Below are 14,619 nucleotides of genomic sequence, written 5' to 3'. Positions count from 1 at the left end.
TATATATATATATATATAGAGTGTCTCTGAAATCATGGTACAAACGATGATGTGTCTGATGATTCTACGTGTAAAAGTAAATGGAGGAAAGAGAGAGAGAGAAAGAAATAACATTTTCTTCGTTTAAGCCTTTGTTTTCAAATAAATCAAGTGAAATTGGCTACTTTCCAAGATGCAATACGAATGAAATAATACGATACGATAATAAGATACGTCTAATAAGATTAAAATTTTCTTTCGTTTAAAAATTATATTACTCTTGGATAGTTTATTTATAGTACGAAAAAATAGCAAAATTTTTCAAAATAGAATAATTCTATCGTACTACCACCATCTTCGAGTCACCCTGTATAGACTTTCTAACGAGAAGTGTTTATAAAATTTATATCCACCACGTGGCCGGATTCTTTCGATCACACGTAGTACGCGTAGGTACGAGAGGTTGCTGCAAGGCGAACATCTCTGTCCTTGAAAGATTTCCGCGCAACAGATTGATATTTTCACGTATCACGAATCCTTGATCGTCATAGAAAAAAGAGATATTTTCCTCGACATTTCCTTTCTTTTTTTCTCGTAAAAGCTCATAAGAAGAAATAATTCGACCATTTTTAAATTAATCTTGGAAAGAATATAAAAAACTCATAAAAGCTTACCGGCTTGCGCGGCGAAATGCAATGGCGTGTTGCCCTCGTTGTCGGGGATATTCGGATCCGCCCTTTCGAACGAGAGCGCTAGCTCCAACATCGTCGAGGCACCGTTTCCAGCCATGTAGCTGATGGCGGTCTAACGTAACAATCGTTAAATATTATTTCACTCATCGATTGCGCGAGATACTTGGTTTCTCACTTTGTTGTTTTTCCAACGGTAAATATACCGTTGAAAGATCTTTAGTCAAGTTTTACTTTTATTTTGTTATGGAAAGGGATCGAATGTTAATCCTTTGAATGAAGGTAAATAGGTCCTGAGTGTAGGTAGAAGTTGGTGATCATTTTAAGTCTTTACAGTTATATGTCGATTGTTATAGGGATTTTTATGAGATGTAATTGTGTCAAAGTGTGGAATTGAGAAGTGACTATATATATATATATATTATTGAATTAAATAATAAGAGCTTTTAGATGATCTAATTATATGGAGTTGGAAAACTGAGGAGGATGTTACAAATTTTTTTATAGAAACTTTTATAGAAGACAAAAAGTAATTTTTCTCTTGCATAACACGTTCAACACCAGTATTCATAGCCATTTTATAATATTATACATACTTCTTGTATTTATCAAAAAATTAATCTCACCGAGAACCTTTTAATTTTTGAATGAATATTAAGAATCGAATCTTTTTTATTTTTTTGCATTCGCCGCATGCATTAATATTTAAGAATATTGTATATATATATTTTTCTTTTTTCACGTTAGAAAGAAATTATATCGTATTTCAAGAGGAGGTGAAAAATATAAATACACGATATATTTGTGATGCTCGAGATATTTGTCCAACGAGCATCCAATTCGTTATTCTTTAGTGAGACGCACAATGGATTGTGCGGTGTAAGGATCAATTTATTAAGTGGTTACTGACGTTGACGTGATAGCTCAAATGCTATTACTTTATGTGCGTCATTGTAGCAAACACATGTCGAAATAAGACTCTCACTTGTTTTCGTGCAAAGAAGCGTACGTTGTTTTTCGAGCTCGAGTAAGAACAATAATTTTATAAAATTAAATCTTGGAAAGAATATAAAAAAAAATACTCCGCTCTACTGAGATGTGAACAATTTGTAAGTCAAATTCATTTTTTTTTTTTAATTATATTATATCATCATTAATAGTCGAAAAATTGTGCGATCGTTCAAAAATCGAATAATTAAAGTCGATTAATTTAAACTTCTTTACACAGTGTATATGCATAGTACTTTTTTAAATTCTTAATTATATTATATCGTTTCTCTGATTTGCTTTTACGTGAGAAACGTAACAAATTTAATTAAATAACACATTCTATTTTAAAAACATTAAATTGTGCCTAAGAGACAGAAGAATTATTTAAGGACACCGTATATATACTTGCTTCGTTTTTTTAAACGATTAAACGACAGTCGCGTCTACGTTACAAAAAAATTATTTTTTCCACAGCCTTGAATCAATTATTCCAACACACTCGAAGGGAACGTGTATCTACGTGATAAATTTCTTTTATCACGTGTCGTATGTAAATACATTGTCACCGTCAAATCCAACGATATACATTTACAGTATAATGTAGATATATATGCACATTCGTAAAAAATATTTAATCAATTATCTATCTCATAATATTCAATTTCATTATTCATATTGAAAAATGAATTTTCTTCTTCTTCTTCTTCTTTTTATTTATAATATATAGAGTATCCAACAAAAGCAAAAATTGGTATAGATAAAATATATCAATTTTTCTAGCCTCTATCTCTGTCTCGTTTCATCCAACGCAAACATAAATCGCTCGTAATTTTTAATTTTTATAAACTATATATATAGCCAAGTTTTGCGTTAACCTCTTATCGACCGATCTTTCAAAGATTACAATTATTGATTACTGTTCAACAAACACTCACCCTGCCGCTGCTATCAGCCATATTGACGTCCATGCTTCCAAATCCAAATTTTCGCACTTGAACTGCGATCTCATTGAGGACTCCATCGTCGGCATCTCTTGCTGCCCTCAGAAGGGCCGCTGGGCCCTCGGAGGTTACTTCCCACGAGGACGGCACTTTCGTGACGATATCCACCTCGCGCACGCTACGATCTGATGAATAGAAATATATTATATTTCTTTAAAACTATCTTTGCTAAATGAAACAGATATTTAATATCTTTTAAATGTCTTCCATGATTTACACGTTTAATCCGAAATGAAATGATAATAAGTAACAACGATTACAAAAATACGTATAATATATAAATAATTGGCAATGATCTTTCGAGAATCAAACTCGAAAATAGAAGAAACAACGAATATCCCGCTATACGTTGATATAATTTATTTCTCTCTAATAAAATTTTCACGGGATCAACGTTAAAACCGGATTAATTTTTAATCCCAGCTTTTTTATATATATATGATTTACGGTTTAGAGAAGATACGCCGGTATATCTTTCCGCCCGTGCCCGTTATTGTTCGACTTCTATTTTCCACGTTTGTTTATACGGCTCGTATTGTGCGCCGTATGCAATATTCCGTTTGATGAATTTCCAAAGAAAACAGCGACCACGCAAACTCCACGGTGAAATCGAAAAACTGTATCCGGCTTGGAAATTGATGCATTACCGATATATTAAATGAAGTTTACCTTAGGCGACGAGAAAATGAATGGGAACGAGAGAGATAGAGAGAGGGAGGGGGAAGGAGCGCATACCTTGCAGAACACCCTTGTGATACACCTTGGCCTCGTGGACGGCGGCTCTTTTGTAAGGTGCCCGTTTCTCCTCGAAGCTCGTGTCCGAACTGAAGGACACCGATTTCTTTACACCGTTCGTCTTCCTTCGCTCGACCAGCAACGTTTGCACGGTCGGGGCGCGTTGAAACGGATCGAGATCGTTGTTCAACAACGAGAGATAACCTCTCAAACTCGGATACCTTGCCGAGCTCGCCTCGTTGCAACAATTATTCTGCTTGCTCAATTTCCTCTCTCTAATTTTGTTCGCCGGATGGGTGAAATTGGACAGAAACGCGGAAGACTTTTTCAGAATGCTCTCCTCGCCCGGTCCTCGCCCGATCTTCCGCGTTGTCGAAAGACCTGAAACGACAAATCCATCCCCTCCTCGTCACGAGCCTTTCTATATTTCGGCGATAACTCGAATACGAATCGAGGCGCCAACAATACGATACGACACGATCCTATTGTCGTTATTCAATATTCGAGCGAGCGTCACGTGTTTTAAAAATAGAAACAATGGCGGTGACATGACATAACGATGAGTGTATTCGAAAAAAAAGATCGGTTAGAGAAACTTTTCTGAAACGCGTTCTCGAAGAAGAAAAAAGAAAGGATAAAAAGATTAAAAAATGAGAAAGAAGATCGAAACGAATCGATCATTTTCAGATCAGGGGGAGAAAAAAAAAATCGGCTTACCTTCTCTCAGATAATCGGGTACCGAGAACGATTTTCTTATAGGCCGTTGAGCTTTCCTGAAATCCGTCGATCCTTCCGCGTGTTTGGCGAGCCTCTCGCAGGGGATGTCTCCTTTCAGAGACAAGTTGTCCCGATGTTTTGCGCGAGTACTCGCGTTCACGGTCGGCTTGCTCCTCTTGTCAACGATGCACGGCGCCGGCGTCTCTCTCGCGGTGCAGTTATTTCGAGCGAGATCCCCCCTAGAGGCGACGAGGCTGTATTGGTTCACGGGGCAACTATTGCCCTTTGCCAATGAGTTGCACTTTAATCGCGCCGTCTGGACACCGTTTACCTGCCAGTTGTCCTCTTGCAAAGGCCGGCTGTTATTCTGTTTCGATCGTTCATGTCAAACGAAGATTTTTCTTTTTTTTTTTTCTTTATCTTCGAAAAATGAATATCTTAAAAAAAGGTGATTAAAAGGTTTCTTTTGATTTGATTTGAGGGGAAGGGAAGAAGGAACGTAGGGCTGTTACGAAGATATATACGTGTATGTGAAATTGTTTGGATGTAGATATGCGAGTGCAATATTAATAAACCAATACGAGGATATATATATATATGTACATTGTGTAAACGCGATAACAGAAATTGTTTATCTTGTTAGATTTATTGCTACTCGTGTTCAGTTTTCGCGTTTCGAGAGAATTGCTACGAATTTCGTGCTCGATTGAAGATATTTCGCTGACTCGTTGCAACACGTGTGACGTATCTCGAGAATCACTTAAAATTTAATCCTCGATCAACAGAACAGAAATAATCTATATCTTTTTTTTTTTTTTTTTATATACCTGTAATAATATTTTAATCAAAAAATCTTCCAATACCTCTTTAATACCTTGATACCCTTAGATCCTCCCTTAGTCAATTTCTTATAATTATAATTGGAAATATTTCCGTTAAAATCTTATTTTCCTCCTTTCTCTTTTCCTTTTTTTATATTAATCAATTCTCGAAAACGAAACTTGAAAACGATCGAAGGTAATATAGGGGGCGAGAAAGGGGGAGAAGTGGAGAAAAACTTACGAGAAGAGAAAGTTCTATTTAAACGGAGGTGAGGAGGAGCGAGAGCGCGGGTTGGCGTGTAGAAAATCGATCATTCCCGCGGAAACTCTCGGAAATCACTGACGGTGTCGCGGATCACGGCACGGCCTGCGCCTCCTCTAACGTATTCGGAGTAGGAGAAGTTCCTTGAAAAGCGAATCGTGCCTTCCGGATCGCTTCGCGAGACGTGCACGCGAGTTCTACCGCATCCGTTTCGACTAAACGCTATTTATACGCCGGTTAAATCGTTGCGTTGCTCGGTCGTTGGTGCCTCGTCAACGATGCGTACACGCGCATCATCGAACGAAGCTTACAACCAAATACCCTTCTCTCCGACCGCCGTCAACCTGTTGTTCCTTTTCTCCCCCCCCTTCACGATTTTCTCGCCGAGCCAATTACTCGCGTTTGCCCTCGATATTTTTGTATTCGCTTCGAACGTGAGTAAACTTGAGAGAAAGAGAGAAAAATCCGCCATTGAAATTCACGACATACGTATAAATCAGTCGGGATCGGATCACGATTTCAAAGATTTTCAAGATTTTTCGATCTTTCTCCTTTTTCTTTTCCCTTTTTAAGTTTTTAAGATAAAATAAAAAACGCTTACTTGAGCGGTGATATTCCGTTGTACGGTGGACACACGTTGGAGCATGATGTCTCCGGTATCGCGTTTGTTTCCACCGGTTAAGGACGCTCTTCCGTGTGTCTCGTTGCAAGATCCGTTCCCTTGATTCTTAGTCATCGTTGATCTAGATTCCATCGAGAGGATCGTGGAGGATCGAGTGAAGGGGACCTGTCATTGCCTGCTATTCGTCATTGCAATCGTGTGATTGAAGTTTACGTAACACCTTACCGGCGCGTAGATTATCTTTGAACGGAGGGTCGCGTTTGAACTTGATTTGTTTGTTGCCTATGTATCAATGTATCCATGGCGCGGGCTCTCAAGAGAACTTCACTCGATAGGCGTCCACTCGTCCTTTTGCCGCGTGCTTATTTTGGCGGCATTTACACTCGCTCGTCGACGTTGTAGTCTTCGTCGTCGTCCTCGTCGCCGTCGCCTCTGGCGTCAAGCCAATATTTTCAATTCTCTTACTGAACGGGAATCTATCGATTATGCCATAATGCTCGAAAACTTGCCCCGGCCTGTTTATCGATTTTACAAAATTATTACGGTATCTACCGTTTGAGAGAGCGCATATGGCCGGCGAGCTATTTTAGCAAGTACGCCAGATTACGCGGAACACGCTTTCCACGTAAAGAGGGAAAGAGAGAAGAGGGAAAAAGAAAAGAGAGCGCGAAAGTAGGGAGGGAATATTGGAAGCGTAATAAATCGTCGCGGCGAATAATTGGAATATGATATAATTCGGAATAATTTGTTGTACTTTCATTAGCGAGTTTCCGTTAAATTCGATTTAACGATCGAGAGACAATGGGAGAGCCGATGTTTTTCTTCTTGAGAATGGATTACGTGACTCCTTTGGCGAGAAACCAGAGTACATAATTTACGTATAGTTCGCTCGATGCGGTCGTAAAATGAAACGAGCGAAATACTACAGATGTTCCGTCTGCCGAAATAAGCAAATTGAAACGTTATAGAAAGTCACGAACTCGAGCGTAGTTCAATGCCATTACTTGGGACGAATCATTATTGTTAACGCGAGAAAAAGAAAAAAAAAAATCTTGCGAAGAGTTTTTATCGAGATTCGAAGTAATATTTAAAAAAAAATGAAAGAAATTTTATCGTACAACGATATTAATTATGTTTAAAAATTTTAGTAACAATGGAGAGAGATACTATTGGATACTATGAGAGAAGAAAAAGAAAAAAAAAGCTTGTGAAGAATTTTTATCAAAAAGTAATATTTAAAAAAAAATGAAAGAAATTTTATCGTACGACGATATTAATTATGTTTAAAAATTTTAGTAACAATGGAGAGAGATACTATTGGATACTATGAGAGAAGAAAAAGAAAAAAAAAAATCTTGTGAAGAATTTTTATCAAGAAGTAATATTTAAAAAAAATGAAAGAAATTTTATTGTACAACGATATTAATTATGTTTAAAAATTTTAGTAACAATGGAGATAGATACTATTGGATACTATGAGAGAAGAAAAAGAAAAAAAAATCTTGTGAAGAATTTTTATCAAAAAGTAATATTTAAAAAAAAATGAAAGAAATTTTATCGTACAACGATATTAATTATGTTTAAAAATTTTAGTAACAATGGAGATAGATACTATTGTATACTATGAGAGAAGAAAAAGAAAAAAAAAAATCTTGTGAAGAATTTTTATCAAGAAGTAATATTTAAAAAAAAATGAAAGAAATTTTAACGTACAACGATATTAATTATGTTTAAAAATTTTAGTAACAATGGAGATAGATACTATTGGATACTATGAGAGAAGAAAAAGAAAAAAAAAAATCTTGTGAAGAATTTTTATCAAGAAGTAATATTTAAAAAAAAATGAAAGAAATTTTAACGTACAACGATATTAATTATGTTTAAAAATTTTAGTAACAATGGAGATAGATACTATTGGATACTATGTTATTAATTTAATTAACAATGCGAGTCGAGCTTGTCTAAATACGAGCGTGCGATTAATGAAAATTCATAAGGGTGCTTGACAAACTCGATGAAGGTAATCAATGTCGATAGCACGCGCGCGAGTTCATCAGGAATAATAATAATAACGTTACGTTGATAATTCACGTGTGACATTGTGTCATTGACACATTTTGCACACGATAATAACCTCACTGCAAATTCGACACTCGACGTCTCAATCGGTTTTCGGTATCTACGTAAGAACGTTCTTTTCCATACTGGCCAGGCTTCGGTTTAATTTTAAACGAGGCCGACGTCAAACTGGTGGGATTCGTAAATTTGTCGCTTAATATCATGACCGTGATTCGTTACCGAGTCTTTAATCTGTAACGAAGCGCTGTAAATAAACAGACTATTCCGCGGTGGACAATTCGATCGACAATTCATCTCTCAAGAGAAAGACAAAAATTCTATCTATTTTCTATAAAAATCGAAACGATGATAACCGACTCGAAGACTTTTTCCCTCCAAGACCTTGTAACTTTCTTTTTATAGCTTTTTCGTGGCAATAAAAAAAGCATCACTTATCAATTGGCTCTATAATTCACGTTTTATGTACGTTTACTCGATCAGAATATTGAATGAAAACTTTTTACTTGTTTCGAGTGTCGTTTCGAACATCACTTGTGAAGTTAAACCGACGAATTTATAACATTCTACGCTTCTCGAATTTAAGGATCACTTTAAAGAAATATTTACCTGTTTCTATTTTCGTTTATCGATGTATGATACGAAAATAGCGCGAATATTCTTGTTCGAAAGATCTAAGACTTTCTAAAATGCATATATCTCGTATATTAAGAATTTGTTTAAAGAATATTTGCACATCTTTCGATGAAAAATTTACCGGATATAATGTAATGGTAGTACGTTTGTAATCGTAGACTGCGTATCGGAAATACAATAAAAGAGATAATCCACGACGCCATTAATCTTATCGCTCAACTATTCAAACTAATCTATTCGCGTAAGGGTTGATTGGATACTGGGCTAAAATTTAATTCGCACCCTCGCCCTGAAAGTATCACGAGAGTCGTATCGCACGCTCTCTCATCCGCGCAGTCGCAGATTTAGGCCAGATACTCTTTAATATCTAGTCAAACCGAAAAGATTCTGAACGCAAAAATTGTATAACTTTTCCTTTTTCATTTTATTTCCGTAACTTGCATACGACTGTCAAAATGCGTTTCCGTCTGAGTGAACAAAATGAAACGGAAAAAAAAAAACTTCCACGATTTTTCTAACATACCTACCGAGTCTCGTTCGATCTATTTTCGTGCAGTAACGCATTATCCATTGGGATGTGTGCACGTGTTCGGAAGTTTCAATGATTCAAGTTTAATTAGAAAAGTAAAATTTCCAAAAATAGTATTTACCTACATTAGCAGTTACTTATATATTTTACAGATATAGTGAATTTTAAAGCAATCTGCCGAAAACTAATCTTTTCCGGCTTAAAATGTACATACTATCCAATACTGTCTTACGAATCTAGAATAGCCATTTAATTAGAAATACGTAGTTCAAATGTAGTATATATTCTTAAAATATTCAAGATAGAAACGTTTAGTTTCGATTACAAAATAGTAATATGTTAGAAAAATGTAAAACACGAGTTATTCGATATTCGTGATAAATGAATTGCAATTTTGAAGAAAAATAGTATGCGTGCAAAAGAAACAACTACGTGATGACGTGTTATTAAAAGAAAGCTATTATCCGCATGCAATTTATTCAAAATGGTATTCGAAGGTTTTTTATTATATGGATTTTACATAGATTTCAATATAGATACGATTCGTTATTCCGTATCGGAGAAATGTCAGAATTCATTAGTTCAAGGTTGACTTAACCTTAAATTTAGTTCGAGTTTCGTGTTGATCGTAAAACTCGTTTAAAACCGTTCCCTGTAAAAATAATAATTGAATTTTTGCTGGATAATAAATCAAGTCAAGTAATGTATCTTGAAAAATTGTTTTACCTTATCTATAGACAAAATAATTTTGATTAAAAATCAGGAAGAAACAATAATACGTATTTCAAAGTGTAATACTATATTTCGATAACATAGAGAGTTTACATCGAGGATGAACTATTTGATGCAACGCTATTAGTATAGCGTGCATAAATCTTCCTCATGCTGGCAGCCCTTTAATTATGAAAAAAATAGCAATATCGTGGCAATGCTGATCAGGTGGAAAATACAATAATTGTGAGATGATTCTCATATGTTTTACGTACGATACTTATTTGGCAACAATCAACAACTGGGATCAAAGGTCACGAGTGGTATATATAACGATTATTTAATATTTCAAAATTTCAATTCATCAACTTTATGATTCGTCTCAACGAGGTACCATTTATAATCGTTGATCCCAAAAATTACGTAAGAATTTTTACACGGTTCCCGTGCTTTACGTACACTTTCAAATTCCTTCACACGCGAAAACAATGCTTTCTCCTTCATCACGAGATGCTTTTTAATTCGTGGCAGTAAAAATTCTAATATTGTGCATCGAATACGCGATACATTAAAACTCAAAGATGAATAAAACGTTAACTTAAACGCTTAAAAACGAGATCATTGGTAAAAATACAAACTTCCTTAACATTATCGATCCAAGTACAGTATACATGTATCTATGTATCTGCATAACGAAGAACGAGTTTCACATTGAAAAGAACAAAATAGTTTAAAATAAATCGGATCGAGTTTTGTAATTCTCGACGTGTCAAAAATGTAAATATATATATATATATATATATAGGTATAAAGGCATCGACATTCTTCTTGGGGAGTACTTATCGATTTGAAATGCTATAGAAGATGAGGAAAACAGGCGCTTTACTGAAAAAGTACAACTTGAATAATTTAGAGAAAAGCATCCGTCGAACTTGCAATTTTCCGAAAAATCTTGAACTTTTCACTCGAAAACAAAATTTATTGAACCCACGAAGCAGGTACCCAGAGCGGTTCCGATTCAACCCGATGAACAGCGTTCACCAGTTGTTCAAACGCAATAGGAAGATCGGCGTTTACGATTACTTCGTCGAAAAGATGAGTGTACAGAAATTCGATCCTTGCAGCGCTATGCAAAATTTCACTAAATTCTTCGTCCTGCAAAGCAATCGAGTGAGTGAATATTCGTTATATAACATAGCACGTATAATTCTGAATAAAAAAAATGATTGATTTACCGTGAAACCCCGAGAGTTACTCTCGTCAAAAGTTGACCTTGCTCTAGCATCGTTCCTAGTTTCTTTCAATATCTCGAACCTCGGCGGTTTTATATATATCACGTACGGTTTTGTCTGCGGAGTTCGAAGCATCTTCAATGCTTGGTAATGAGGATTCAATAGACAAACGTATCCGGCGTTTATCAACGAGCTCACGCTTTCAGAACTGGTACCGTACAAGTTCCCTTTATACTCCCCGTATTCTATAAACTTGCCAGCCTCGATCTCCTCCTCCATCTTTTCACGGCTAACGAAGTGATACTCTTTCCCGTTGATTTCGCCTGGTCTCGGTTGTCTCGACGTATCTGAAGACCGTCACGGAAATTAATTTAAACGACGAAAGTAAGAAAGAAGAATTGCTATGCTTGACAGATGAGAATAATAACGCGCTTTTTAATTGGAATTAAAAAGAGATTAAAAAGTAAACTTACAAGGGACAGGTGTCTTGTACTTATCGGGGTCGGTGGCCATAAGCCGCCTCTTGAGCTCGTTCCTTCCGACACCGGGTGGCCCGATCAGAACCACCGGTCGGTAGAGGCCCGGTCTTGGATAGAGTTTTGCGACCTCTTCGTAGGTCGGTATTTCTTCCCGGTCGAAATCGTCGTTCTCTGCAGCGTCATACATGATTTTTTTAGTTTTTACTCCCTGCAAGTTGCACTTTGTAGGCGAGGCGTGTAAAGAGGTAGTGGGACGGGGGCACAATGCGGGCAAAGGCACTGGAACAGAACACAAGCCTAACCGACGGTTAGGTCGTCAGGCCATCATCCGTTAAGAAGGGCAGCCGAGACCAGTTTCATCGGGTTGTTTCCGCTTTTTTTTTTTTTTTTTCTTTTCGAGTCGTCGTTCGTTCACGATTAAGCAGATTATTATTGCAGATCGCCTCGACATGCAGTTAAACTTAAATGAGATTAGAAATCTTCTGCGAGATGAGAAATTATGAGATGTTGTTGACGCTCTCGTCAAAGTACGGGACGAGGTAATTTTTTAATTCTTATCACATTCGATTATGTTAATGGATGAAAATTGAAGATACAAACAGAAGCATACGTTATTATTATACACTCAATTGTAAACTCTATCACTTACTCATATTGTCATCGTCGGTTTTCTCCTTTTGTTGTCTCTCGAGGATAATTCGTCTCTCTTGCAAGGCTCTACTTGGGATCAAACCTGCCCTCATATTTCGATCACCTTCGCGTCTAGCTTGCCACCTAATTTCAAACAAACATAATTAGAATAAAATTCACGATACAATAAAATTCACACGAATATATGATAATTCGAACTCTCTCTACCAATAAGCATCATCCTGACTGACGATGTGAAGGACATCACCCTTAGAAAAATCTAATCCGGCCTCCTTACAAGGTATGTACGGATCTTCAGCAGCTTTGTACGAAAAATGCGCTCTAACTCGTACCTAAATGTAACAAAATAAAATTTAAATAAAATTGTTATTAAAATTATCAAAAAAAAAAAAAAAAAGTTCCAAAACTCGTCGACATTAAATCGAACGAAGTGAAGAAATTACCTTACTCTCACGAATTCCTCCTTTACTATCGGCAGGCACTATTTTAAAGGTAATCGTACCCTCGGAATTTTGCTGAAAGGGAACATATATCGTTTTACATAGGAATCGTTTAGAAATCAAATATATAAGCGATAAATATCGATAATGGTATTTATTGGCGCGAAAATAATGTAAAAGCTACGACTCACCAATATCTTAAGAACACAGTTCGGAGTCTTTCCTTCAACGCTGATGCCGTTGACCTCGCAAACTTCGTCTCCAACGTGAATGAGGCCGGATCTATCGGCCGCGCCGCCATGCATTATTCGTGCTATCACGATCTTGCCGGTGACCTCGCATGTTTTAATGGTCGCCCCCTATTGTCAACGTGTAAACTGATATTTTTCATTTGCGGTTGCGAGATGCGCAAGTGCCTTCGTTTTTCTTAAAAAAAAAAAAAAAAAAAAAAAAAAAAAAAAAAAAAAAACACAAAAAAAAAAAAACAAAGAGAATTCATCGCGAAAGCGACAAACAATCATTCGATCGAAGCAGTCGGATCTTATCGATCTTAAAATGATGAATTCTTCGACTGCGTTTCAAGCGTTATTGACTATGCTCGGAAATCTTTCAAATTTCTCGAGATAATCGAGGTAAAACATATTATTGATCATCATCAGCGACGATTTTAATGATATTTTTATTTGAGAGTAACTATTTTTCCAGAGAATTGTTAAACATTGAAAACAACAACTTGCTAAAGTTTTATTTTTAATTCTTGAAGAAGATTTTTCTATATATAATTTTATAATATGACGTAAAGCGTCCATCTCTGAGGAGTTAGCTTGAACGAAGTTTTCGAATAATTCCTAAAACGATGTGCTTTTATTTTATCTCGAGAGATTTTTTCCAGATTTATTCGATACAAGGACATGCGGGACAATAACACTGGATACAATTGTTATTATTAGAGAAATTGTTTTATTCACAAGCAAAAATGACAAACAAATAAACACAAATCAATGGGAGATTGCGATGGACGTACCGTATATATAAAGTAAGGTATAAGCAAAATGAACGAATCGTGTTTAGAAGAAAACGAACAGCGTTCTATTTACAGCCGATTCTATCCGCGAATATATATATATATATATATATTTTCTTTTCTCACTCCGGTATAGAGGCGAGATCGCAAAGTGACAAAAACTAAAAGTTTAAATCTAATGACTAGATGCCTGGTTAAATTAAAACAAAAAAGGAAACGGAGAAATAAATGAAATTCTACGAAAATCGTACTGCGCATTGCTTGGATACGCAATGGAACGTTTACAGGCCTGTAAGTAATACATGTCTCGGCTTGAAGTCGACTTACCACGATCGGTTCAACGCCGGCGCCACACTTCGAAGCAAGTTTGACGATGAAAGAAACACGTGATTACTTAAGAAACAGTATTGAGTATCGTGCGAACGATACGTGTTCGATACTAAGATACTTATTACGGGAACATGAGGTATCTAAATCGATATAAAGGATTAATCAGGTTCAAATCCCATGCAAATCATTGTAATTACTTTAAAGCTATCACTCGTTCTCTTTTTCTCTTTCTCACACGATGACCCTCTTTATTATAATCCTTCCATGTGATTAAAAAAGTGTTAAACTTTTCGAGAAAGTGGAATTATTATTCAATGACAAGAATCATATCCAAATATTGTCCAAAATACATCATGTAATAAGAGAGGACAAAAATATTTTCTAGACAAGAGTAGATTCTAAAAGGTTAAAAGATTTTGAAAGATCAATACGTTATAGTTATTAAATCTTCGTGTTGATTATATAAAAAAGAAAAAAAAAGTAAAAAACAAATATTCGTTTAAAAAAAGTAAAGAACACTTTGAAATCTCATACCGTCGTGATATATTGAAACGACGTAATCTTTAAAACATTTTTTTTTTTTTTTCAAAAAAAAAAAAAAAAGTAAAAAACAAATATTCGTTTAAAAAAAGTAAAGAACACTTTGAAATCTCATACCGTCGTGATATATTGAAACGACGTAATCTTTAAAACAT

At 35.8% G+C, this 14,619-nt stretch overlaps 2 protein-coding genes and 1 long non-coding RNA gene across 7 annotated transcripts in view; all 3 read right to left on the bottom strand.

Annotated features, from left to right (window-relative positions):
- LOC102681836 overlaps positions 1-5,991 on the bottom strand; it is an 8,557-nt gene extending 2,566 nt beyond the window's left edge. Inside the window, exons 1-5 of the mRNA XM_006607952.2 lie at positions 5,796-5,991; positions 4,112-4,478; positions 3,395-3,775; positions 2,594-2,784; positions 654-783 (exon numbers count right to left, since the gene is read on the bottom strand). Of these exons, the coding sequence (XP_006608015.2) occupies positions 654-783; positions 2,594-2,784; positions 3,395-3,775; positions 4,112-4,478; positions 5,796-5,948 (1,222 nt within the window). The 5' untranslated portion in view covers positions 5,949-5,991. The remainder of the gene's footprint in view (positions 1-653; positions 784-2,593; positions 2,785-3,394; positions 3,776-4,111; positions 4,479-5,795) is intronic.
- A 6-nt stretch (positions 5,992-5,997) lies between these two features.
- The window catches only part of LOC116185611, a 14,373-nt gene continuing 5,751 nt past the window's right edge, over positions 5,998-14,619 (bottom strand). The window contains exons 2-3 of the long non-coding RNA XR_004150476.1: positions 7,951-7,968; positions 5,998-6,331 (exon numbers count right to left, since the gene is read on the bottom strand). This is a non-coding gene — a long non-coding RNA (uncharacterized LOC116185611). The remainder of the gene's footprint in view (positions 6,332-7,950; positions 7,969-14,619) is intronic.
- LOC102681310 (MAGUK p55 subfamily member 7) overlaps positions 9,838-14,619 on the bottom strand; it is a 7,042-nt gene continuing 2,260 nt past the window's right edge. For 2 of the 5 annotated variants that reach the window (XM_006607948.2, XM_006607947.2), the window contains 8 exons: positions 13,922-13,948; positions 12,762-12,929; positions 12,574-12,645; positions 12,338-12,462; positions 12,129-12,253; positions 11,474-11,776; positions 11,004-11,347; positions 9,838-10,923 (listed from right to left, as the gene is read on the bottom strand). In XM_006607948.2, the coding sequence (XP_006608011.1) occupies positions 10,747-10,923; positions 11,004-11,347; positions 11,474-11,776; positions 12,129-12,253; positions 12,338-12,462; positions 12,574-12,645; positions 12,762-12,929; positions 13,922-13,948 (1,341 nt within the window). In that variant the 3' untranslated portion in view covers positions 9,838-10,746. The remainder of the gene's footprint in view (positions 10,924-11,003; positions 11,348-11,473; positions 11,777-12,128; positions 12,254-12,337; positions 12,463-12,573; positions 12,646-12,761; positions 12,930-13,921; positions 13,949-14,619) is intronic. The other 3 variants (XM_006607950.2, XM_006607949.2, XM_031510338.1) reach the window with 3 other exon arrangements.

The sequence above is a fragment of the Apis dorsata genome, unplaced genomic scaffold, assembly GCF_000469605.1.
Source record: "Apis dorsata unplaced genomic scaffold, Apis dorsata 1.3 scaffold_25, whole genome shotgun sequence".
In the NCBI taxonomy this organism is placed as follows: domain Eukaryota; kingdom Metazoa; phylum Arthropoda; class Insecta; order Hymenoptera; family Apidae; genus Apis; species Apis dorsata.
Note: the sequence above shows the minus strand (reverse complement) of the source record. Positions and strands in the feature narration are given on the sequence as shown.